Source organism: Mustelus asterias, unplaced genomic scaffold (assembly GCF_964213995.1).
Source record: "Mustelus asterias unplaced genomic scaffold, sMusAst1.hap1.1 HAP1_SCAFFOLD_656, whole genome shotgun sequence".
Lineage (NCBI taxonomy): Eukaryota > Metazoa > Chordata > Chondrichthyes > Carcharhiniformes > Triakidae > Mustelus > Mustelus asterias.
The window spans coordinates 136,769-163,044 of NW_027590605.1; the positions used below are offsets into that span (position 1 = coordinate 136,769).

General features: G+C 53.5%; 1 protein-coding gene across 1 annotated transcript; it reads left to right on the forward strand.

Annotated features, from left to right (window-relative positions):
* On the forward strand, window positions 1-24,987 carry LOC144487230 (IgGFc-binding protein-like). Its single transcript, XM_078205302.1, has 8 exons — window positions 1-1,201; window positions 2,932-3,260; window positions 9,012-9,582; window positions 10,514-11,112; window positions 14,881-15,448; window positions 15,944-16,539; window positions 24,566-24,841; window positions 24,904-24,987. The coding sequence occupies exons 1-8, from the start codon at window positions 1-3 to the stop codon at window positions 24,985-24,987; spliced, it is 4,224 nt and encodes a 1,407-aa protein (XP_078061428.1).
* Window positions 24,988-26,276: the final 1,289 nt, after the last annotated feature.

Sequence of the window (26,276 nt, forward strand, 5' to 3'; positions counted from 1 at the left end):
ATGGAGAATTACAAGCATAACTACGACATCCAACTCTCCCATCCTGCTTTGGTGGTTCTCATCAACTCGTACGAGGATTCCACCAAGGTCACCGTGACATTGAAAAACCGCCAGTCCTTCCGGAAAGAAATCCGCTTGGGCAAGGACGTGACGACCTCGGTGAAAATACCCTGGGATGTCGAGCTGACCGGCACCGAGCGAGTGTTTAAAACGGTGCTGGTGAGCTCCGACAAAGACATCTCCGTTTCCACCTTCAATTCTAAACATAACACAGTGGATGCTGCAGTGATTTATCCCACCTCCGCCCTGGGCACAGAGTATTACATCTTCACACCCAAGGGAAATAATTATCTGAGCAAGGAATTTTCTGTCACAAATACCGGGCAGCTGAACACAGTGAGTGTCAGGTTGGCGGACAGGGTGACATTCCAGGGGCACACGTACCAGAAAGGGTCAACTGTCACCCTCTCACTCAAGCCATTCGAGACGGTGCAGTTCCAGAGCAGGGGGGACCTGACCGGCACTCGGGTGGTGGGCAGTGCCCCGCTGGCAGTGCTGTCTGGACACACCTGTACCACAGGGAGGTTCCGGTGTAACCACGTGTACGAACAGCTGCTGTCCGTCGACAAGTGGGGCACCGAGTATGTGGTGGCGGCCATGCAGGTGCAGGGGGAGTACGATTTGGTCTACGTACTGGCCTCCCAACCCACCCAGCTCCGTGTCAATGGTAAACCCAGGCCCGAGAGCCTGCAGGCTGGACAGGTAGCAGAGTACCGAGTGGATCGCAACCAGCCCCTCAGCATCTCCGCCAGCAAGGGCGTCCAGGTGTTCTACTTCTTCCTGGGAAAGAATTTGGGATGGTATAGAGGGTACGATACCTTCCTGATGACCATCATTCCCACTGAGCAGTTTGCCACGTCCTACGTCACCTGCGGGCTCACAGGTTTCAAGAACTTCATCGGACTGGTCGCCAAGAGCTCAGACACTGGCAAGGTGCGAATGGACAACCACCCGCTGCAGAGAACGTGGCAGAAGATCGGAACATCCGGATACTCCTGGACTGACATATCACTGGGCGAAAACTCAGAAAGACATGAGATCAGCGTGGAGTCCAACAGTGGCATTGCGGTTTACAAATACGGTGTCGCCCGAATGAACGCCTACGGGTCTCAGGGCAGCGGTGGAACCAGTGTAGCACATGGTGAGGATGGCTTCTAGGCAGAGCTTTACTCTGTATCTAACCCCGTGCTGTCCCTGTCCTGGGAGTGTTTGATGGGGACAGTGTAGAGGGAGCTTTACTCTGTATCTAACCCCGTGCTGTACCTGTCCTGGGAGTGTTTGATGGGGACAGTGTAGAGGGAGCTTTACTCTGTATCTAACCCCGTGCTGTACCTGTCCTGGGAGTGTTTGATGGGGACAGTGTAGAGGGAGCTTTACTCTGTATCTAACCCCGTGCTGTACCTGTCCTGGGAGTGTTTGATGGGGACAGTGTAGAGGGAGCTTTACTCTGTATCTAACCCCGTGCTGTACCTGTCCTGGGAGTGTTTGATGGGGGACAGTGTAGAGGGAGCTTTACTCTGTATCTAACCCCGTGCTGTACCTGTCCTGGGAGTGTTTGATGGGGACAGTGTAGAGGGAGCTTTACTCTGTATCTAACCCCGTGCTGTACCTGTCCTGGGAGTGTTTGATGGGGGACAGTGTAGAGGGAGCTTTACTCTGTATCTAACCCCGTGCTGTACCTGTCCTGGGAGTGTTTGATGGGGGACAGTGTAGAGGGAGCTTTACTCTGTATCTAACCCCGTGCTGTACCTGTCCTGGGAGTGTTTGATGGGGACAGTGTAGAGGGAGCTTTACTCTGTATCTAACCCCGTGCTGTACCTGTCCTGGGAGTGTTTTATGGGGACAGCGTAGAGGGAGATTTACTCTGTATCTAACCCCGTGCTGTACCTGTCCTGGGAGTGTTTGATGGGGACAGCGTAGAGGGAGCTTTACTCTGTATCTAACCCCGTGCTGTACCTGTCCTGGGAGTGTTTGATGGGGGACAGTGTAGAGGGAGCTTTACTCTGTATCTAACCCTGTGCTGTCCCTGTCCTGGGAGTGTTTGATGGGGGACAGTGTAGAGGGAGCTTTACTCTGTATCTAATCCCGTGCTGTCCCTGTCCTGGGAGTGTTTGATGGGGACAGTGTAGGGGGAGCTTTACTCTGTATCTCACCCCGTGCTGTACCTGTCCTGGGAGTGTTTGATGGGGACAGTGTAGAGGGAGCTTTACTCTGTATCTAATCCCGTGCTGTTCCTGTCCTGGGAGTGTTTGATGGGGACAGTGTAGAGGGAGCTTTACTCTGTATCTAATCCCGTGCTGTTCCTGTCCTGGGAGTGTTTGATGGGGACAGTGCAGGGGGAGCTTTACTCTGTATCTCACCCCGTGCTGTACCTGTCCTGGGAGTGTTTGATGGGGAAAGTGTAGAGGGAGCTTTACTCTGTATCTAACCCCGTGCTGTCCCTGTCCTGGGAGTGTTTGATGGGGGACAGTGTAGAGGGAGCTTTACTCTGTATCTAACCCCGTGCTGTACCTGTCCTGGGAGTGTTTGATGGGGACAGTGTAGAGGGAGCTTTACTCTGTATCTAACCCCGTGCTGTACCTGTCCTGGGAGTGTTTGATGGGGGACAGTGTAGAGGGAGCTTTACTCTGTATCTAACCCCGTGCTGTCCCTGTCCTGGGAGTGTTTGATGGGGACAGTGTGGAGGGAGCTTTACTCTGTATCTCACCCCGTGCTGTAACTGTCCTGGGAGTGTTTGATGGGGACAGTGTAGGGGGAGCTTTACTCTGTATCTCACCCCGTGCTGTACCTGTCCTGGGAGTGTTTGATGGGGACGAGGTTGGAATCCTGTGTTGATGATTGGGAACTCTCTCGCACTGTGCTTGGTTATAGATCCGTGCAGCAGAGTGAGTTGTAGGAATGAGGAGCGTTGCGAGGTGCTGGATGGGAAGGCAGTGTGTCGCGCAGTGTCCAGTGCTCAGTGCTGGGCCTGGGGTGATCCCCACTACCACACCTTCGATGGCAAGAACTTTGACTTCCAGGGGACCTGTACTTACACCATCGCCAAGACATGTGGGGGTGACGCCAAGCTGCCTGCTTTCAACATCAATGCCAAGAATGATAACCGCGGGAATACCCGTGTGGCCTACATCATGTTGGTCAACATCGAGGTCTATGGCAGCACCATTAGTGCCTACAAACATGAATATGGACAAGTCCGGGTAAGTCCACCATCACAGATGGAGTAATGGCAGCACAGAAACTGACCATTCAGCCCCTCTGCTCCATACTAGTGTTCCTGCCCCACACGGGTCTGCCCACCACCCACCTCCTCATCAACTCGCAGCCCATCACAAAGAACAAAGAACTAAGAAAATTACAGCACAGGAACAGGCCCTTCGGCCCTCCAAACCTGCACCGACCATGCTGCCCGACTGAACTAAAACCCCCTACCCTTCCAGGGACCATATCCTTCTATTCCCATCCTATTCATATATTTGTCAAGACGCCCCCCTTAAAACTCACTGTCGTATCTGCTTCCACTACCTCCCCCGGCAGCGAGTTCCAGGCACCCACCATCCTCTGTGTAAAATATCTGCCTCGTACATCTCCTTTAAACCTTGCCCCTCGCACCTTAAAGCTGTGCCCCCCAGTAATTGACTCTTCCACCCTGGGTAAAAGCTTCTGATGATCCACTCTGTCCATGCCTCTCATAATCTTGTAGACTTCTATCAGGTCTCCCCTCAACCTCCGTCATTCCAGTGAGAACAAACCAAGTTTCTCCAACCTCTCCTCATAGCTAATGCCCTCCATACCAGGCAACATCCTGGTAAATCCTTTCTGTACCCTCTCCAAAGCCTCCACATCTTTCTATTCTCTTCTCCCTCATGTGTTTATCCAGCTTTCCCCCTGAAATACATCGACACTATTCACCTCAACCACTCCCCGTGGGAGCGAGTCCCACATTCTCCCCCACTCCCCGTGGGAGCGAGTCCCACATTCTCCCCAACTCCCCATGGGAGCGAGTCCCACATTCTCCCCCACTCCCCGTGGGAGCGAGTCCCACGTTCTCCCCAACTCCCCATGGGAGCGAGTCCCACATTCTTCCCCACTCCCCGTGGGAGCGAGTCCCACATTCTCCCCCACTCCCCGTGGGAGCGAGTCCCACATTCTCCCCAACTCCCCATGGGAGTGAGTCCCACATTCTCCCCCACTCCCCGTGGGAGTGAGTCCCACATTCTCCCCACTCCCCGTGGGAGTGAGTCCCACATTCTCCCCCACTCCCCGTGGGAGTGAGTCCCACATTCTCCCCACTCCCCGTGGGAGCGAGTCCCACATTCTCCCCACTCCCCGTGGGAGCGAGTCCCACATTCTCCCCCACTCCCCGTGGGAGCGAGTCCCACATTCTCCCCCACTCCCCGTGGGAGTGAGTCCCACATTCTCCCCACTCCCCGTGGGAGCGAGTCCCACATTCTCCCCACTCCCCGTGGGAGCGAATCCCACATTCTCCCCACTCCCCATGGGAGCGAGTCCCACATTCTCCCCCACTCCCCATGGGGGCGAGTCCCACATTCTCCCCACTCCCCATGGGAGCGAGTCCCACATTCTCCCCCACTCCCCGTGGGAGCGAGTCCCACATTCTCCCCCACTCCCCGTGGGAGTGAGTCCCACATTCTCCCCCACTCCCCATGGGAGTGAGTCCCACATTCTCCCCACTCCCCATGGGAGTGAGTCCCACATTCTCCCCCACTCCCCGTGGGAGCGAGTCCCACATTCTCCCCCACTCCCCATGGGAGCGAGTCCCACATTCTCCCCCACTCCCCGTGGGAGCGAGTCCCACATTCTCTCCCACTCCCCGTGGGAGCGAGTCCCACATTCTCCACCACTCCCCGTGGGAGCAAGTCCCACATTCTCCCCACTCCCCCTGGGAGCGAGTCCCACATTCTCCCCCACTCCCTGTGGGAGCAAGTCCCACATTCTCCCCACTCCCCGTGGGAGCGAGTCCCACATTCTCCCCACTCACCGTGGGATCGAGTCCCACATTCTCCCCACTCACCGTGGGAGCGAGTCCCACATTCTCCCCACTCACCGTGGGAGCGAATCCCACATTCTCCCCACTCACCGTGGGAGCGAGTCCCACATTCTCCCCACTCACCGTGGGAGCGAGTCCCACATTCTCCCCACTCCCCGTGGGAGCGAGTCCCACATTCTCTCCCACTCCCCGTGGGAGCGAGTCCCACATTCTCCCCCACTCCCCGTGGGAGCGAGTCCCACATTCTCTCCCACTCCCCGTGGGAGCGAGTCCCACATTCTCCCCACTCTCTGGGTAAGGGAGTTTCTCCTGAATTCCCATTAGATTTATTAGTGAGTGTCACATATCGATGTCCCCCTAGTTCTGGTCTCTTCCCCACACAAGGGGAAATATCTCTATGGCGACTCCATCGAAACCCTTTCTGAATTAAAGCCCTTGATCGGGTCACCCGCTCTGTGTTCTGTTTCCCACTCCCAGTGGCCTGTTTAGCCTTTCCTGATGGGATGATGTTTGAACCGACAATGTGTTCCCACCGGGAAGAGTGAGGTCTCAGGCCAGTTCCTGTTCCACTAAAATATGGTGTCATGACTTGCATTACAGGGGAACCTGGGCACAGGATGAGGCTATTCAGCCCCTCGAGCCTCCTGTACATTCATCTACCTCTTTGCTGAACCATCCTAAACACTGATTGTGACTGATTTCACGATACCTCTCCATCTCTGTCTTCAATATGGAGTCGCAGAGCTTTACAGCACAGAGAGACCCTTCAGCCCATCGCGTCTGCGCCAGCCATCAAACACCTGTCTATTCTAATCCCATTTTCCAGCACTTGCTCTGTAGCCTGTGCGCTCGGGCATTTCAAATGCTCATCTAAACACTTGTCAATCGTTGTGAGAGTTCTCCCGCTGACACCGCCCTTTCAGGCAGTGAGTTCCACATTCCCACCACCCTCTGGGTGAAAAACTTTCCCCTCAAATCCCCTCGAAACCTCCTGCCCCTCCACTCTGACCCCTCTGGTTACTGACCCCTCCACTCTGACCCCTCTGGTTACTGACCCCTCCACTCTGACCCCTCTGGTTACTGACCCCTCCACTCTGACCCCTCTGGTTACTGACCCCTCCACTAAAGGGCAATGGTCCTTCCTATCCACCCTATCTGTGTCCCTCATCATTTTGTACATCTCGATCGGTTCCCCCCTCAGCCTTCTCTGCTCTGAGGAAAACAACCCCAGTCTAACCAGCCTCTCTTCGTAGCGGAAACACTCCATCCCAGGCAGCATCCTGGTGAATCTCCTCTGGACCCCCTCCAGTGCAATCACATCCTTCCTATAGCGTGGTGACCAGAACTGCACACAGTGCTCTAGCTGTGGCCTAACCAGTGTTTTATACAGCTCCATCATAACCTCCCTGCTCTTATAGTCACTGCCTCGGTTAATAAAGACAAGCGTCACCAGATTGCCTTCTTAACCACCTTATCCCCCTGTCCTCCTGCCTTCAGGGATCTTTCCACATGCAGCCCAAAGTCCCTCTGGTCCTCTGTCCCAGCATCCTACCGTTCATTGTCTATTCCCTGGCCTTGTTCGTCCTCCCAAAATGCATCCCCTCACACTTTTCAGGGTTAAATTCCAGTTGCCACCGTTCTGCCCGTCTGACCAGCCCGTCCATATCGTCCTGTCATCAAAGGCTGTCCTCCTCACTATTTACCACATCACCAATGTTCCTATCAATGTCAACTTACTGATCATCCCCCTCTCCACCTTCCCATCTCGATCATTAATGTACATAGAACCATAGAAAATTACAGCTCAGAAACAGGCCTTTTGGCCCTTCTTGTCTGTGCCGAACCATTTTATGCCTAGTCCCACTGACCTGCACTTGGACCATATCCCTCCACACCCCTCTCATCCATGAACCCGTCCAAGTTTTTCTTAAATGTTAAAAGTGACCCCGCATTTACCACTTTATCCGGCAGCTCATTCCACACTCCCACCACTCTCTGCGTGAAGAAGCCCCCGCTAATATTCCCTTTAAACTTTTCTCCTTTCACCCTTAACCCATGCCCTCTGGTTTTTTTCTCCCCTAGCCTCAGCGGAAAAAGCCTGCTTGCATTCACTCTATCTATACCCATCAAAATCTTATACACCTCTATCAAATCTCCCCTCAATCTTCTACGCTCCAGGGAATAAAGTCCCAACCTATTCAATTTCTCTCTGTAACTCAGCTTCTCAAGTCCCGGCAACATCCTTGTGAACCTTCTCTGCACTCTTTCAATCTTATTTACATCCTTCCTGTAACTGGGTGACCAAAACTGTACACAATACTCCAAATTCGGCCTCACCAATGTCTTATATAACCTTACCATAACACTCCAACTTTTATACTCGATGCTCCGATTTATAAAGGCCAATGTACCAAAGGCACTCTTTACAACCCTATCCACCTGTGACGTCACTTTTAGGGAATTCTGTACCTGTATTCCCAGATCCCTCTGTTCAACTGCACTCTTCAGAGTCCTACCATTTACCCTGTACGTTCTACTTTGGTTTGTCCTTCCAAAGGGCAATATCTCACACTTGTCTGCGTTAAATTCCATTTGCCATTTTTCAGCCCATTTTTCTAGTTGGTCCAAATCCCTCTGCAAGCTTTGAAAACCTTCCTCACTGTCCACTACACCTCCAATCTTTGTATCATCAGCAAACTTGCTGATCCAATTTACCACATTATCATCCAGATCATTGATATAGATGACAAACAACAATGGACCCAACACCGATCCCTGCGGCACACCACTAGTCACAGGCCTCCACTCAGAGAAGCAATCCTCCACAACCACTCTCTGGCTTCTTCCATTGAGCCAGTGTCTTATCCAATTTACTACCTCCCCATATATACCTAGCGACTGAACCTTCCTAACTAACCTCCCATGAGGGACCTTGTCAAAGGCCTTCCCTTCATCCACTTTCCTGGTAACCTCCTCGAAAAACTCTAATAGATTGGTCAAACATGACCTACCACGCACAAAGCCATGTTGACTCTCCCTAATAAGTCCCTGTCTATCCAAATATTTGTAGATCCTATCCCTTATCACACCTTCCAATAACTTGCCCACCACCGACGTCAAACTTACTGGCCGATAATTTTCCGGATTTCTTTTGGAACCTTTTTTAAACAACGGAACAACATGAGCCACCCTCCAATCATCCGGCACCTCCCCCGTGAATACTGACATTTTAAATATGTCTGCCAGGGCCCCTGCAAGTTCAACACATGCGTTCAGTGACGGAGTGTCCCCAGCCCTCTGAATTCCAGAGATTCCCCACCCTCTGAGCAAAGACATTTCGCCTTGTCTCGATCTGCAATGGCCATCCCCTTACCCTGGGTCTGTGACAAACCCCCCTTCCCCCCCAGACGGAGATATCCCAGACAGAGAAAGGGAGGGAGTGAGGGTGAGAGGGAGGGTGGAAGAGGGACAGAGAGAGGGAGAGACAGAGATATGAAGAGACAGGGAGGGAGACAGAGAGGGGGAGGGAGTAGGAAAGGGGGGAGAGGGAGGTAGGGAGAGTGGGACAATAGGAGAGGGGGAGGGAGAGGGAGAGACAGGGGGAGGGAGAAGGGAAGAGGGGGGAGTAGGAGAGGGGGAGAGGGAGGGAGGGGGAATGGGAGAGGGGCCGGGAAGGAGAGGGGGAGGGAGTAGGGGAGGGAGGGAGGGAGGGAGGGAGGGAGGGGGAGTAGGAGAGGAAAGGAGAGGGGGAGGCAGTAGGAGAGAGGGGGAGACAGAGAGAGAAGGTCCTTGCTGTCTCTCCCCTGGTTAGCGGTGTCGGAATGTGGTAAGCTGTAGTCAGACAGGATTCAGTGCAGAGTGAGGTATTTGAGGGTGGATTGAGATGCCCGGTTCCATGGTCTGGGAGAGGGAATAATGTTTTTCTCTTTCCTGATTGAAGGTGAATGGTATCAGGACCAACCTCCCCCTGTTCCTGCAGGAGGGGAAGGTGCAGTTGTATCAGAGTGGGGCCTACCTTGTCCTGGAGACGGACTTCCAGCTCAAGGTGACGTACGACTGGAACCACCACCTGGTGGTGAGGGTAAGCAGCAGTTACTCCGGACACATGTGTGGCCTGTGTGGAAACTACGACGGGAAGCCAGGGGACGATTTCCGCACTCCACAGGGAAACCTCGTGTCCAAGGCTCTGGAATTTGGGAAGAGTTGGAAGGTGTCTGACGGGGACATCTTCTGCTGGGATGACTGTCATGGAGTCTGCCCGACCTGCGACACCCAGAGCCGCAAATACTACTCCGGCCACGCCTCCTGCGGCCTGATGAAGAAAGCTGACGGCCCCTTCCGGGAATGTCACGCCAAGGTCAACCCCGAGCACTACCTGGACAGCTGCATCTATGATGTTTGCCTCTCCGGGGGGCTAAAGACCCTCCTGTGCCAGGCCATGAAGGCCTACGCTGAGATGTGTCAGCGGGAGGGGGTCAAGGTTCACGACTGGAGGACGCTCTCTGGATGCCGTGAGTATCTCACCAACAAAAACCCAACTTCTCAATCTCAACATTCGCACCATGTCTCCATGCCACCACCTTCTTCCGCTCCCCTCTCCCCCGGCACCATCCTCGCTGACTACTCTTTGCCCGTGACTCTGCCGCTCCCCCGACCCGAACATTTGCCCCACTCGCCCTCTCAGAGAGCCGCTAAGATATGGGGGCCAATTGCCGCCCCAATCTATCCAGGGTACTGAGGTTTCTCATCCCTGGACCCATTCTCATGAACCTTTTCTGCTCTCCCTCCAATGCCTTCACATCCTTTCTAAGTTCCCAGAACTTAAGAGTGGCATGGAGGCACAGTGGTTAGCGCTGCTGCCTCACAGCTCCAAAGACCCCGGTTCAATTCCAGCCTTGGGTGTCTGTGTGGTGTCTGTATGTTCTTCCCGTATCTGTTTGGGATTTCACCGGATGCTCCGGTTTCTTCTCACACTTGAAAGATGTGCGGGTTGGGTGGATTGGCCATGCTAAATTGCCCCTTAGTGTCCAAAGATGTGTGTTTTAGGGGGTTTAGCGGGTCAAATAGATGTGGTTACATGGATCGGACCTGGGTAAAATGCTCTGTCGGAGAGTCAGTGCAGACGTCTTGGGCCGAATGGCCTCGTTCGACACTCTAAGGATTGTATGATTCTATTCTAACTGAACCACAATACTCTAGTTGGTGCTGAACCAGTGTTGGTGAAGGTTCATGACACCCTTTTGCTCTGTGCCCCCTGTAAATGAAGCCTTGGACGCTACTTACATCATTACCCACTCCCCCACCTCTCAGTCAATGGTTTAGGTAGATTTACCCCCCAGTGGGGGATGGGGTCCCTCTGCCCCTCCGCACCTACCCGGGTTGCAGGCTGGCAGCAATGTTCTGGGATTATTTCACGCGGGTCTCTCTCTGTCTGTCTTCCAGAGTTGGCCTGTCCGGCTAACAGTCACTATGAGGCATGTGGCACTGCCTGCCCAGCCACCTGCACCGACCCATCAGCCCCTGGCAGCTGCCGGCGTCCCTGCGTGGAGTCCTGCGTCTGTGACAAGGGCTACGTGCTGAGTGCAGAGAAGTGCATCGCAGAGAAGAGTTGTGGCTGCTCCAGTCAGGGTCTCTACTATAAGGCTGGCGAGGTCTTCTGGGGCGATGCCCGGTGCCAAAGACGATGTAGGTGTGACCCACTGACCAAGAAGGTGAAGTGTGAGTCCCGGACGTGCAATGCCCACGAGGAGTGCAAGGTGGTGAAGGGAGTGAGGGCGTGCCACCCAGTCAGATACGGAACCTGTACAGCTGCCGGCGACCCCCATTACCGCACCTTTGACGGACGCAAGTATAATTTCCAGGGCACCTGTGTCTACGAGTTCTCCTCGCTGTGTGCCAAGGGTACCGAGCTGGTGCCCTTCGATGTACAAGTTCAGAATGAGCATCGGGGAAACAGGGTGGTCTCCTATACCCGGCTGGCGTGGATTGTGGTCTACGGGCAAACCATCGTCATCACCCGCGATTACATTGGCAGAGTGCTGGTAGGTAACAGCAGCCCTAGATCATAGCCCTGTTCACCCCCTCCCTATCTCTCTACCTCCTCCAGCTCCGATACCCCCTCCCTATCTCTCTACCTCCTCCAGCTCCGATACCCCCTCCCTATCTCTCTACCTCCTCCAGCTCCGATACCCCCTCCCTATCTCTCTACCTCCTCCAGCTCCGATACCCCCTCCCTATCTCTGTAACCTCCTCCAGCCCCCAAAACCCGAGCCTATCTCAGTAACCTCCTCAAGCCCCTACACCCCCTCCCTATCTCTGTAACCTCCTCCAGCCCCTACACCCCTCCCTATCTCTGTAACCTCCTCCAGCCCCTCCACCCCCTCCCTATCGATGTAACCTCCTCCAGCCCCTACACCCCGTGCCTATCTCTCTACCTCCTCCAGCCCCGACACCCCCTCCCTTTCTCTGTAACCACCTCCAGCCCCTACACCCTTCCATATCTCTGTAACCACCTCCAGCCCCTACACTCCCTCCATATCTCTGTCACCCCCTCCAGCTCCGACACCCCTCCCTATCTCTATAACCTCCTCCAGCCCCTACACCCCGTGCCTATCTCTCTACCTCCTCCAGCCCCTCTACCCCCTCCCTGTCTCTGTAACCTCCTCCAGCCCCTACACTCCCTCCCTATCTCTGTAATCTCTTCCAACCCCTACACACCTCCCTATCTCTGTAACCTTCTCCAGCCCCGACAACACTCCCTATCTCTGTAACCTCCTCCAGCCCCCAACACCCCCTCCCTATCTCTGTAACCTCCTCCAGCCCCGACACTCCCTCCCTATCTCTGTAATCTCTTCCAACCCCTACACCCCTCCCTATCTCTGTAACCTTCTCCAGCCCCGACAACACTCCCTATCTCTGTAACCTCCTCCAGCCCCTGCACCCCCTCCCTATCTCTGTAACCTTCTCCAGCCCCGACAACACTCCCTATCTCTATTTGTGCTGCTATTTGTGATATATATAAATGATTTGGAAGAAGGTGTAACTGGTGTAATCAGCAAGTTTGCGGATGACACGAAGATGGCTGGACTTGCGGATAGCGAAGAGCATTGTCGGGCAATACAGCAGGATATAGATAGACTGGAAAATTGGGCGGAGAGGTGGCAGATGGAGTTTAATCCGGATAAATGCGAAGTGATGCATTTTGGAAGAAATTATGTAGGGAGGAGTTATACAATAAATGGCAGAGTCATCAGGAGCATAGAAACACAGAGGGACCTAGGTGTGCAAGTCCTTGAAGGTGGCAACACAGGTGGAGAAGGTGGTGAAGAAGGCATATGGTATGCTTGCCTTTATAGGACTGGGTATAGAGTATAAAAGCTGGAGTCTGATGATGCAGCTGTATAGAACGCTGGTTAGGCCACATTTGGAGTACTGCGTCCAGTTCTGGTCGCCACACTACCAGAAGGACGTGGAGGCGTTAGAGAGAGTGCAGAGAAGGTTTACCAGGATGTTGCCTGGTATGGAGGGTCTTAGCTATGAGGAGAGATTGGGTAAACTGGGGTTGTTCTCCCTGGAAAGACGGAGAATGAGGGGAGATCTAATAGAGGTGTACAAGATTATGAAGGGGATAGATAGGGTGAACGGTGGGAAGCTTTTTCCCAGATCAGAAGTGACGTTCACGAGGGGTCACGGGCTCAAGGTGAGAGGGGCGAAGTATAACTCAGATATTAGAGGGATGTTTTTACACAGGGGGTGGTGGGGGCCTGGAATGCGCTGCCAAGTAGGGTGGTGGAGGCAGGCACGCTGACATCGTTTAAGACTTACCTGGATAGTCACATGAGCAGCCTGGGAATGGAGGGATACAAACGATTGGTCTAGTTGGACCAAGGAGCGGCACAGGCTTGGAGGGCCGAAGGGCCTGTTTCCTGTGCTGTACTGTTCTTTGTTCTCTGTAACCTCCTCCAACCCCTACACCCCTCCCTATCTCTGTAATCTCCTCCAGTCCCGACACCCCTCCCTATCTCTGTAACCTCCTCCAACCCCTACACCCCTCCCTATCTCTGTAACCTCCTCCAGCCTCTACACCCCTCCCTATCTCTGTAACCTCCTCCAACCCCCTACACCCCTCCCTATCTCTGTAACCTCCTCCAGCCCCTACACCCCTCCCTATCTCTGTAACCTCCTCCAGCCCCTACACCCCTCCCTATCTCTGTAACCTCCTCCAGCCCCTACACCCCCTCCCTATCTCTGTAACCTCCTCCAGCCCCTACACCCCTCCCTATCTCTGTAACCTCCTCCAACCACTACATCCCCCTCCCTATCTCTGTAACCTCCTCCAGCCGCTACATCCCCCCCCTGTCTCTGTATCCTTCTCCAGTCCCTACACCCTTCCCTATCTCTGTAATCTCCTCCAACCCCGACACCCCTCCCTATCTCTGTAACCTCCCCCAGCCGCTACATCCCCCTCCCTATCTCTGTTACCGCCTCCAACCCCTGCACCCCTCCCTATCTCTGTAACCTCCTCCAACCCCTGCACCCCCTCCCTATCTCTGTAACCTCCTCCAACCCCTGCACCCCCTCCCTATCTCTGTAACCTCCTCCAACCCCTGCACCCCTCCCTATCTCTGTAACCTCCTCCAACCCCTGCACCCCCTCCCTATCTCTGTAACCTCCTCCAACCCCTGCACCCCCTCCCTATCTCTGTAACCTCCTCCAACCCCTGCACCCCTCCCTATCTCTGTAACCTCCTCCAACCCCTGCACCCCTCCGGGATCTCTGCGCTCCTCCAATTCCAGCCTCTCGAGCATCCCCCGATTCTCATTGCTCTGCCATTGGCGGCCGTGCCTACAGCTGCCGGGGGGATCCTAAGCTCTGGAATTCCCTCCCTAAACCCCTCTTCCTGTCCCTCCCTTTATCTCTCCCTCATGCACTCTCTCCTTCTTTAGGAAGATCCGTAACGCCAGCGCCTTTGACCTTTCAGCCCTCTCTCCTCGTGTCTCTTTACGTGACTTGGGGTTAGATTTCAGTGACCCCCCTCTGAACTGCTTCCCACACATTTATATTCTTCCTTCAATAGGGAGACCAAAGCTGTGGACAGAATTCAAGGTGTGTTCCCACCAATGTCCTATAAACAACAGCGTAACATCCTGATGTTTACCTGCCATTCCTTATGGAATAATGACATTCTGTAAGCCTACCCGATCGCTTGCTGTACCTGCCCTGCGCACTTTGTGACCTATGCACTCAAACACCCAACACTGCTGTTCTTTATCCTTCCAGATTCACATTTCCCACCCACTCAACCTATCCATGCCTTTCTGTAACCTCTGTGTGTTTCCTTCACGGTAAGAAGCCTCACAACACCAGGTTAAAGTCCAACAGGTGTATTTGGTAGCAAAAGCCACAAGCATTTGGAGCGCTGCCCCTTCGTCGGGTGACCCACCTGACGAAGGGGCAGCGCTCCGAAAGCTAGTGGCTTTTGCTGCCAAATAAACCTGTCGGACTTTAACCTGGTGTTGTGAGACTTCTTACTGTGTTTACCCCAGTCTAACGCCGGCATCTCCACATCATGTTTCCTTCACAACATGCTTTCCCACCTATCGTCGCCGTGTCTGCAGGTTCAGCTACTGTGGCTTACCTATCCTCTCCCGAATCATTGCTGCAAATCGTAAACGATTGAGGTCCCAGCCTTACTCTTGCCAATCAGAGGTTGAAGGTCGGAGGTCACTGGTGTAGTAAGACCCCTGTACGTTGATCTCGAGGCTGCTGGGGTTTTGTGTCAGTAACTGTGGTGTTGTCCATCCTGCCAGGTGAACGGAGTCTTGGTGAACCTGCCCTACTCTCTCGAGGACGGGAAGATAATTGTGTACAAGAGCTGCCGCGGTGCCACGTTAGAGACAGACTTTGGGCTGAGAGTCACCTATGACTGGCGTAGCCGCATCACCGTCACTCTGCCCAGCACCTACGCGGGGTCCGTGTGCGGGCTGTGCGGGAACTTTGACGGCAACTGGAAAAATGACCTCACCACCAAGGAAGGGCAGGAGACAAAGAGCCCGGTGACCTTTGGCAAGAGCTGGCAGGTGGACACCACTCCCGGATGCTCCCACGAGTGTCGTGGAAAATGCCCGCAGTGCGATATCGTGGCCAAGCGACGCTATGAAGGTCCCGGGTTCTGCGGCAAGATACAAGTTCCCAAGGGACCCTTCCGAGACTGCTTTGAACGGGTCGATCCCAAGGAATATTTCAACGATTGCGTCTATGACTCCTGCCTTTACAAGGGTCACCGGACGGTGGTGTGCGAGGCCGTGGCTGCCTATGCAGCTGCCTGCCAGGATGCCGGGGTCTCCATTTACCAATGGCGGAGCGAGTCTTTCTGCCGTAAGTACCGGCAAAAGCAGCAGCCGGGTCCGTCCTGGGTCACAGTTGAGGGGCCAGGGGGTCAGGGTTGATGGCCAGGGGGTCGGGGTTGAGGAGTCAGGGGGTCTGGGTCACGGTTGAGGGGTCGGGGTTGAGGAGTCAGGGGGTCGGGGTTGAGGGGTTGGGGTTGAGGGGTCAGGGTTGATGGCCAGGGGGTCGGGGTTGAGGGGGTCAGGGTTGAGGGGTCGGGGTTGAGGAGTCAGGGGGTCGGGGTCAGGGTTTAGGGGTCGGGGTTGAGGAGTCAGGGGGTCGGGGTCAGGGTTGAGGGGTTGGGGGTCAGGGTTGAGGGGTTGGGGTTGAGGGGTCAGGGATTGAGGGGCCAGGGGGTCAGGGTCAGGGCTGAGGGCCAGGGGGTCAGGGTTGAGGGGTCAGGGTTGATGATTCGGATTTGCCGATTCAGGGTTTATGTGTTGAGTGTGTACACTGAGGCCTCTCTCTCTCTCTCTGTCCTCACAGCGATGTCCTGTCCAGTGAACAGCCATTATGAAGTGTGTGGCACCGGGTGCCCAGTCTCGTGTGCCACTCTGTCCAAACCGGACGGCTGCGATGCCTTGTGTGCTGAGGGGTGCCAGTGTGACGAAGGCTTTGTGCTGAGTGGGGAACACTGCGTTCCTCTGGCCCAGTGTGGCTGTCTGTACAAGGGGGCATACTACAAATCCGGAGAGACCTTCTACCCCGACGGGAAGTGTGGCCAGCGCTGCACCTGCCAGGACGGCGGCACCGTCAGGTGCCAGGAGGTCAAGTGCGGTCCCCACGAGGAGTGCAAGGTGGTGAATGGCGAGCGAGGGTGCCATGCAGTGGGTGTGGGGATCTGTACAGCTGCCGGCGACCCCCACTACCGCACCTTTGACGGACACAAGTATGATTTCCAGGGCACCTGCACCTACACCCTGGTCACGGTAATCGAGAAGGAGGAGAATCTGCCCAAATTCACCGTCAATGTGGAAAACGAGAGCTTTGGCAATGGCAAGGTGTCCGTTACCAGGCTGGTGGAGGTGAAAGTTCACGGTTACAGCCTCATCCTGGAACAGAGACTGCGCTGGAAGGTGAAGGTAAGTGAGAACAGAGCAATCTTCGAACTGTCTGCAACAGTGTGTGGGAATGTTTATAACAGCAGGAAGCAACGCAGCTCAGAGATCCATTGATCTGATGGTGGGTTCAGTTCCACTTACCCGCCCGCTCCCCATAACCCTTAATTCCCTTAATGGTTAAAAATCTATCCATCTGTGACTTAAACACATTTAACGAGGTAGCCTCTACTGCTTCATTGGGCAGAGAATTCCAAAGATTCACTACCCTCTGGGAGAAGAAGTTCCTCCTCAACTCTGTTCTAAATTGACTCCCCCGTATTTTAGCCGATCCAAATCTCTCTGCAGACTCTCTGTGTCCTCCACGCAATTTGCTTTCCCACTCATCTTTGTGTCATCCACAAACTTTGTTACCCTACACCGGTCCCCTCCTCCAGATCGTCTATGTATATGGTCAGAACATTGGTCAGAACATTGAATACAGGAGTTGGAATGTCTTGTTGAAGTTGTACAAGACATTGGTAAGGTTGGAATACTGTGTGCAGTTCTGGTCACCCTATTATAGAAAGGATATTATTAAACTAGAAAGAGTGCAGAAAAGATTTACTAGGATGCTACCGGGACTTGATGGATTGAGTTATAAGGAGAGGCTGGAAAGACTGGGACTTTTTTCTCTGGAGCGTAGGAGGCTGAGGGGTGACCTTATAGAGGTCTATAAAATAATGAGGGGCATAGACAAGGTAGATCGTCAATATCTTTTCCCGAAGGTAGGGGAGTCTAAAACTAGAGGGCATAGGTTTAAGGTGAGAGGGGAGAGATACAAAAGTGTCCAGAGGGGCAATTTTTTCACACAGAGGGTGGTGAGTGTCTGGAACAAGCTGCCAGAGGTAGTAGTAGAGGCGGGTACAATTTTGTCTTTTAAAAAGCATTTAGATAGTTACATGGGTAAGATAGGTACAGAGGGATATGGGCCAAATGCGGGCAATTGGGACTAGCTTAGGGGTCTAAAAAACAAGGGCAGCATGGACAAGTTGGGCTGAAGGGCCTGTTTCCATGCTGTAAACCTCTATGACTCGAGGCTACCTCAAACCCCTATGTGGGCCCCATTCAGCCCCTCGAGCCTGTTACACAGGAACAGGAGGAGGCCCCATTCAGCCCCTCGAGCCTGTTACACAGGAACAGGAGGAGGCCCCATTCAGCCCCTCGAGCCTGTTACACAGGAACAAGAGGAGGCCCCATTCAGCTCCTGGAGCCTGTTACACAGGAACAGGAGGAGGCCCCATTCAGCCCCTCGAGCCTGTTACACAGGAACAGGAGGAAGCCCCATTCAGCCCCCACCAGAGGAAATTCACACTCACACTCACTCACACACACGCGCACTCGCTCACACTCACAGACACACACACTCACACACAGACTCTCACACACACACTCACACACACACTCACTCACAAGCACACACACACTCACACACACACTCACACTCACACACACACACGCAGTCACACACACACACTCACAGACGCTCACACACACACACACTGACACTCACACACACACACTCTCACTCACTCACAAGGGTTTGTACTCGTTGGAATTTAGAAGGCTGAGGGGGGATCTTACAGAGACCTATAAGATAATGAAGGGGCTGGATAGGGTAGAGATGGACCAAGGTTGTTCTGATCCTCTACACTGCTAAGAGTCTTTCCCTTTATATTGTACTCCTCCATCCCATTTGACCTGCCAAAATGGACCACTACACATTTATCCGGGTTGAAGTCCATCTGCCACTTCTCCGCCCAGTCTTGCATCCTATCTATGTCACGCTGCAGCTTCTGACATCCCTCCAACCTATCCACAACACCACCAACCTTCATGTCGTCGGCAAACTTACCAACCCATCCCTCCACTTCCTCATCCAGGTCATTTACGAAAATGACAAACAGCAAGGGTCCCAGAACAGATCCCTGGGGCACTCGGCTGGTGACCGACCTCCATTCAGAAAAAGACCCATCTACAACCACACTCTGCCTTCTGCAGGCAACACCAAGTTAAAGTCCAACAGGTTTATTTGGTAGCAAATACCAGAATACTGATCAGAATGCAAATCTCTACAGCCAGCCAGGTCTTAAATGTACAGACAATGTGGGTGGAGGGAGCATTCAACACAGGTTAAAGAGATGTGTATTGTCTCCAGACAGAACAGCTAGTGAAATTCTGCAAGCCCAGGAGGCAAGCTGTGGGGGTTACTGATAATGTGACATAATTCCAACATCCCGGTTTAGGCCGTCCTCATGTGTGCGGAATTTGGCTATCAGTTTCTGCTCAGCGACTCTGCGCTGTCGTGTGTCGTGAAGGCCGCCTTGGAGAACGCTTACCTGAAGATCCAAGGCTGAATGCCCGTGACTTCGATCAGATAGACTTGCAGAATTTCACTAGCTGGTCTGTCTGGAGACAATACACATCTCTTTAACCTGTGTTGAATGCTCCCTCCACCCACATTGTCTGTACATTTAAGACCTGGCTGGCTGGAGAGATTTGCATTCTAATCAGTATTCTGTAATTTGATTTCTGTGTCTGTGCCCTGTTTGAGAACAGAGACCACTCCATCTGACGAAGGAGCTGTGCTCCGAAAGCTTATGGTATTTGCTACCAAATAAACCTGTTGGACTTTAACCTGGTGTTGTGAGACTTCTTACTGTGTAAATCCTACCCTTACTGTGCTTACCCCAGTCCAACGCCGGCATCTCCACATTCTGCAGGCAAGCCAGTTCTGGATCCACCAGGCAACAGTCCCTTGGATCCCATGCCCTCTCACTTTCTCAAGAAGTCTTGCATGGGGGACCTTATCGAACGCCTTGCTGAAGTCCATGTAAACCACATCTACTGCTTTTCCTTCATCAATGTGTTTAGTCACATTTTCAAAGAACTCCACCAGGCTCATAAGGCACGATTTGCCTTTGACAAAGCCGTGCTGACTACTTTTGAGCATACTAAATTTCTCTAAATGTTCATAAATCCTGTCCCTCAGGATCTTCTCCATCAACTTACCAACCACTGAGGCTAGACTCACCGGTCGGTAATTTCCTGGGCTATCCCTCCCTTTCTTGAATATAGGAACCACATCCGCAATCCTCCAATCCTCCGGAACGTCCCCCGTCTCCATCGACGACGCAAAGATCATCGCCAGAGGCTCTGCAATCTCTTCCCTCGCCTCCCACAGTAACCTGGGGTACATCCCATCCGGTCCCAGCGACTTATCTATCTTGATGCTATTCAAAATTTCCAACACATCCTCTTTATTAATGTCCACATACTCAATCTTTTCAGTCCACCTCAATCCTGTAGTACAACCACCCAGGTCTTTTTCCACCGTGAATACCGAGGTTAAATATTCATTAAGCACCTCTGCTATTACTTCCAGTTCTGTACAGACTTTCTCACCTTCACATTTTATAGGCCCTATTCCTTCACATCTCGTCCTTTTACTCTTCACATATTTATAGTACCTTAAGATTCTCCTTAATCTGACCTGCCAAGCCCTTCTCGTGACCCCTTCTGGCTCTCCCAATTTCTTTCTTAAGTCCCTTCCTACAAGCCGTATACTCATCTAGATCCCTATCATCGCCTAGCTCTCTGAACCTTTTGTACGCTTTCCTTTTCTTTTTGACTAGGTTCAGCACAGCTTTCGTGCACCACGGTTCCCGCAACCTACCAAAACCTCCCTGTCTCATCGGAACGTTGTCATGCAGAACTCCAGACAAACATTCCTTGAAAATCTGCCACCTTACTTTGGTACTTTTCCTCAAGAATACCTCCTTCCAATTTACACCTCTAATCTCCTGTCTGATGGCTTCATATTTCCCCTTACTCCAGATAAACACTTTCCTAGCTTGCCTGATCCTATCTCTTTCCAATGCTAGCGTAAAGGAGATAGAGTTATGATCACTATCCCCAAGATGCTCCCCCACTGAGAGATCCGACACCTGTCCAGGCTCATTAGCCAGTACCAGATCGAGTACAGCCTCTCCTCTTGTCGGCTTATCCACATGCTGTGTCAGGAAACCCTCCTGAACACACCTAACAAACTCCTCCCCATCCAAACCCCTTACCCTAGGGATATTCCAATCGATGTTTGGGAAATTAAAGTCTCCCATCACGACAACCCTGTTATTACTACATCTCCCCAGGATCTGTTTCCCTATCTGCTCCTCAACATCCCTGTTACTATTGGGCGGCCTGTAGAAAACACCCAGCAAAGTTATCGACCCCTTCCCGCTCCGAACTTCCACCCACAGAGACTCTGTAGACAATCCCTCCACGGCTTCCACCTTCTCTACAGCTGTGACACTATCCCTGATCAGCAGTCCCACCCCCGCCCCCCCCTCTTTTGCCTCCCTCTCTGTCCTTTCTGAAACATCTGAAACCCGGCCCCTGAAGTATCCAGTCCTGTCTCTGTCCCCAAGTCTCCGTAATGGCCACCACATCACACTTCCAAGCATCGATCCACACTCTAAGCTCATCCACTTTATTCACTACACTCCTGGCGTTAAAATAGACACATCTCAAACCTTTGGTCTGAGCTCTCCCCTTCTCCATCACCCGTCTATTCTCCCTCTTACACTGTCTACAATCCTGCTCTATTTGTGGGCTAACCTCCTCGCTCTCAGTCACCTCATCACGATTCCCTCCCCCCAACCTTTCTTGTTTAAAGTCTCCCCAGTAGCCTTAGCCAACCTTCCCGCCAGGATATTGGTCCCCCTGGGATTCAACTGCCACCGTCTTTTTTGTACAGGTCACACCTGCCCCTAAAGAGGTCCCAATGATCCAGGAACCTGAATCCCTGCCCCCTGCTCCAGTCCCTCAGCCACGCATTCATCCTCCACCTCACTCCATTCCTGCTCTCACTTTCCCGTGGCACAGGCAGCAATCCTGAGATTACTACCTTTGCGTTCCTCCTTCCCAACTGTCTACCTAACTCCCTTTATTTCTTTTCATGACCCCTTCTCTCTTCCTACCTATGTCAGCAGTACCAATATGTATCACGACCTCTGGCTCCTCTCCCTCCCACCTCAGGATATCTGGGACGCGATCAGAGACATCCCGGATCCCGGGCACCAGGGAGGCAGACCACCATCCGAGACTCCCGTCTGCCTCCGCAAAAACGCCTGTCCGACCCCCTTACTGTTGAGTCCCCGATTAATACTGCCTTCCTCCTCCTTTCCTTAGCCCTCTGAGTTACAGGGCCGGACTCTGCTCCAGAGACACGGCCACTGCTGCTTCCCCCAGGTGGGCTGTCCCCCCCAGCAGTACTCAGATAGGAGTACTTATTGTGAAGGGGCACATCCACCGGGGTGCTCTCTATCACCCGAGCTTTCCCCTTCCTGGACGTTACCCTCTTGTCTGCCTGCTATGGCCCTGGTGTGACCACCTGCTGATAGCTCCTGTCTATCACCTCCTCATTTTCCCACACCAGACGAAGATCCTCGAGCTGCAGTTCCAGTTCTCTAACATGGTCCCTTAGGAACCGCAGCTCGACACACCCATCACAGATATGGACGTCCGGGAGGCCAGGAGCCTCCAGGACCTCCCACATCCTACATTGGGAACAACAGACTGGCCTCACACTCATAATTTCCCTTCTTATTTCGAGGAACACAGAGAAACGTACTTAAGAATTAAACGTACCCCGCCTCACCCTTTCCGCCTCCGCCCTTACAGCCAAAGCTCTTCAGCTCTCACTCTGCTCCCTTCTCACTCCGTTGCCCGCTCTCAACGCTGCCCGCTGGATACTGCGGCCTGCTTTTAAACCTCCCGCACGCTTAAAAAAAAACTAAATGCCTTCCCAGGTCGCCCCGCGGGCGGCCTACTTCCACTTTTCAGATTTAAACTACAACAAGAAACCCCGTGAAAAAGTAAGTAAAAAATAATCAATTTCTTACCCCTTTAGCTGAACTCACAAATCGCTCCACTCTCCTTTGCTCCGGTCGAACAATGATGGGCCGAAGGGCCTGTTTCTGTGCTGTTGGCCTAACCATTGTTTTATAGAGTTCCAGCATAACCTCCCTGCTCTGAAACTCGACACCTCGGCTAATAATGACAAATATATCCTATCCCTTCTTCACCACTTTATCCACCGGTCCTGCGACCTTACGGGACCAGTGTATCTGCGCACCAAGGTCCCTCTGATCCTCGGGGCTTCCCACGATCCGGCCGTTCATTGTGTATTCCCTTGACTTGTGTGTCCTACCCAAGTGCATCACCTCACACTTATCCGGATTGAATTTCATTTGCCACTGACAAGTCCATCTCTATCCTCCTGGAATCAAAGGCCATTCCCAACATTTACCACCCTGCCAGTTTCCTATCATCCGTGAAGTGATGTTGTTGAAGTGGGGGGAAGGGGGCAGATTAGACGGGGCAGGGGGAGCTGGGAACTTGGGAGGGACTGGACAAAGATGTTCAAAGTTTATTTATTAGTGTCACAAGTGGGCTTACATTAACACTGCAATGAAGTTACTGTGAAAATCCTCGAGTCGCCACACTCGGGCGCCTGTCCGGGTACACTGAGGGAGAATTTAGCATGGCCAATGCACCCAACCAGCACAACTTTCGGACTGTGGGGGGCAAACTGGAGCACCTGGAGGAAACCCATGCAAACACGGGGAGAATGTGCAGACTCCACACAGACAGTGACCCAAGCCGGGAATCAAACCCGGGTCCCTGGCGATGTGAGGCAGCAGCGCTAACCACTGTGTCACCGTGCCCCCGGGAATCGAACCCGGGTCCCTGGCGATGTGAGGCAGCAGTGCTAACCACTGTGCCACCGTGCTGCCGGGAATCGAACCCGGGTCCCTGGCGCTGTGAGGCAGCAGCGCTAACCACTGTGTCACCGTGCCCCCGGGAATCGAACCCGGGTCCCTGGCGCTGTGAGGCAGCAGCGCTAACCACTGTGTCACCGTGCCCCCGGGAATGGAACCCGGGTCCCTGGCGCTGTGAGGCAGCAGCGCTAACCACTGTGTCACCGTGCCCCCGGGAATGGAACCCGGGTCCCTGGCGCTGTGAGGCAGCAGCGCTAACCACTGTGTCACCGTGCCCCCGGGAATCGAACCCGGGTCCCTGGCGCTGTGAGGCAGCAGCGCTAACCACTGTGTCACCGTGCCCCCGGGAATCGAACCCGGGTCCCTGGCGCTGTGAGGCAGCAGCGCTAACCACTGTCATGGGCACCAGACAAAGGGAGTGTTGATGGGAGTGAGAAAGGCCTGACACAGGTGTGAATAGCAGAATGTACAAATAAGAGATGGTCAGTGAAAGTGGGACGATCGGAGAAATGACCGGACAGACAGTTAGAATTTGATTCCTGGTTGAGGATGATTGCAGAGATTTCCTGGTGGGGGTGGGGGGGAGGTGGTGGGGGTAGAGAACAGAGAACAGCACAGCCCAGGAACAGGCTCTTCGTTCCTCCAAGCCTGCTCTAACTAAACTAAAACCGCATGCACTTCCAGAGTCCGGATCTTTCTGTCCCCATCCTATTCATGTATTCGTCTAGTTGCCCCTTAAATAGCGCTATCGTACCCAGTCCCACCACCCCCCCGGGCAGCGCGTCCCAGACACTCACCACCCCCTGTATAAAAAACCTGCCTCGTACATCTCCTCTAAACTTTTCCCCACACACCCTAAACCTATGTCCCTGAATAATTGACTCTTCCATCCTGGGAAAAAGCTTCTGACTCTCCACTCTGTCCGTGCCTCTCATAATCTTGTAGAGTTCTATCAGGTCGCCCCTCAACCTTCGTCATTCCAGTGAGAACAAACCGAGTTTATCCAACCTCTCCTCATGGCTAATACCCTCCAGACCAGGCAACATCCTGGTAAATCTTTTCTGTACCCTCTCCAAAGCGCATCCTTCTGGTAGTGTGGCGACCAGAATTGAACACTATATTCTAAATGAGGCCTAACTAAGAAGTGGTGGGGGAAGCGGTGATCCCAATCACTGGGTCCGTGCTCAGTCTGGGTGAGGTGTGAGTTGCCCGTCTTGTCTGATTTCAAGGTGGATGGAGTGCTGATTAACCTACCCCTGATGCTGGACGATGGTAGAATCCGCAGCTACCAGCATGGCCACAAAGCGGTGATAGAGACGGACTTCGGCCTGAGGGTCAGCTATGACCTCACCTACTACGTGAGGGTCACTGTGCCGGGTAACTACCGGGGAAAGGTGCGGGGCCTGTGCGGGAACTTCGAAGGCAACCAGAACGGCAAGTTCACGCTCCGTGACGGACGTCAGACTGAGGATGTGACGGTCTTTGGCAAGAGTTGGCGCGTGGCGGTAGAGGGGGCAAAGTGTTCCGACGGCTGCGGCGACAGGTGCCCGTCCTGTGATCCCAAGAGGAAGGCCGTTCTGGGGAAAAAGAGTTACTGCGGCTTCCTGACCTGGGCTGGCAGCCCGCTAGCAGCCTGCCACAGTGTCATTGACGCCAAGCCATTCTTCTCCAACTGCCTCTACGATGCCTGCCAATCGGACGGGGACTCCAAGGTGGTCTGTGACAGCATCCAGGCCTACGTGGAGGCTTGCCAAGCCAGCAACGTCACTCTCCAACCCTGGAGGACGGAATCGTTCTGCCGTGAGTCACACACACACTACTGTTCTTACCCCCACCCCCTCGTACAGCTCTCAGTCTCCCCTCCTTTCTTTCTCTGGCCTTCAATCTCCCCCAGCCCCTGGATCTACAATACCCCAACCCTCAAAACACTCTGTCCCCCACTCTCTCCCTCTCACTGTCTCTCCCTCTCTCTCCCCATCTCTGTCTCTCTCTCTCCCTGTCTCTGTATCTCTGTTTCTCTCTCCCTGTCCCTCTCTCCCTGTCTCTCTCTCTGTATCTCTCTCCATGTCTCTGTATCTCTGTCTCTCTCTCCGTTTCTCTCTCTCCCTGTCGCTCTCTCCCTGTCTCGCTCTCCTTGTCTCTCTCTCCGTCTCTCTCTCCCTGTCTCTCTCTCTCCTTGTCGCTCTCTCCCTGTCTCTCTCTCTCCCCGTCTCTCTCTCTCCCTCCGTCTCTCTCTCCCTGTCTCGCTCTCGTCTCTCTCTCTGTCTCTCTCTCCCTGTCTCTCTCTCTCCTTGTCGCTCTCTCCCTGTCTCTCTCTCTCTCTGTCTCTCTCTCTCTGTCTCGCTCCCTGTCTCGCTCCCTGTCTCTCGCTCCCTGTCTCTCTCTCCCTGTCTCTCTCTCCCTGTCTCTCTCTCTCTGTCTCACTCTCTGTCTCGCTCTCTGTGTCTCTCCCTGTCTCTCTCACTCCGTGTCTCTGTATCACTGTCTCTCTCGGCCCATCTCTGTATCTCTGTGTGTCTCTCTCACTGTCTCTGTATCTCTGTCTCTCTCTCTCACTGTCTCTGTATCTCTGTCTCTCTCTCTCTGTATCTCTGTCTCTGTATCTCTCTCTCTCCCTGTCTCTGTATCTCTGTGTCTCTCTCTCTCCCTGTCTCTGTATCTCTGTCTCTCTCTGTCTCTGTATCTCTGTCTCTCTCTCCCTGTCTCTGTATCTCTCTCTCCCTGTCTCTCTCCCTGTCTCTGTATCTCTGTCTCTCCCTGTCTCTGTATCTCTCTCTCTCCCTGTCTCTGTATCTCGTTCCCTGTCTCTGTCTCTCTCTCCCTGTCTCTGTATCTCTGTCTCTCTCCCTGTCTCTGTATCTCTGTCTCTCTCACCCTGTCTCTGTATCTCTTTCTCTCGCTCCGTCTCTGTCTCTCTCTCCGTCTCTGTATCTCTCGCCC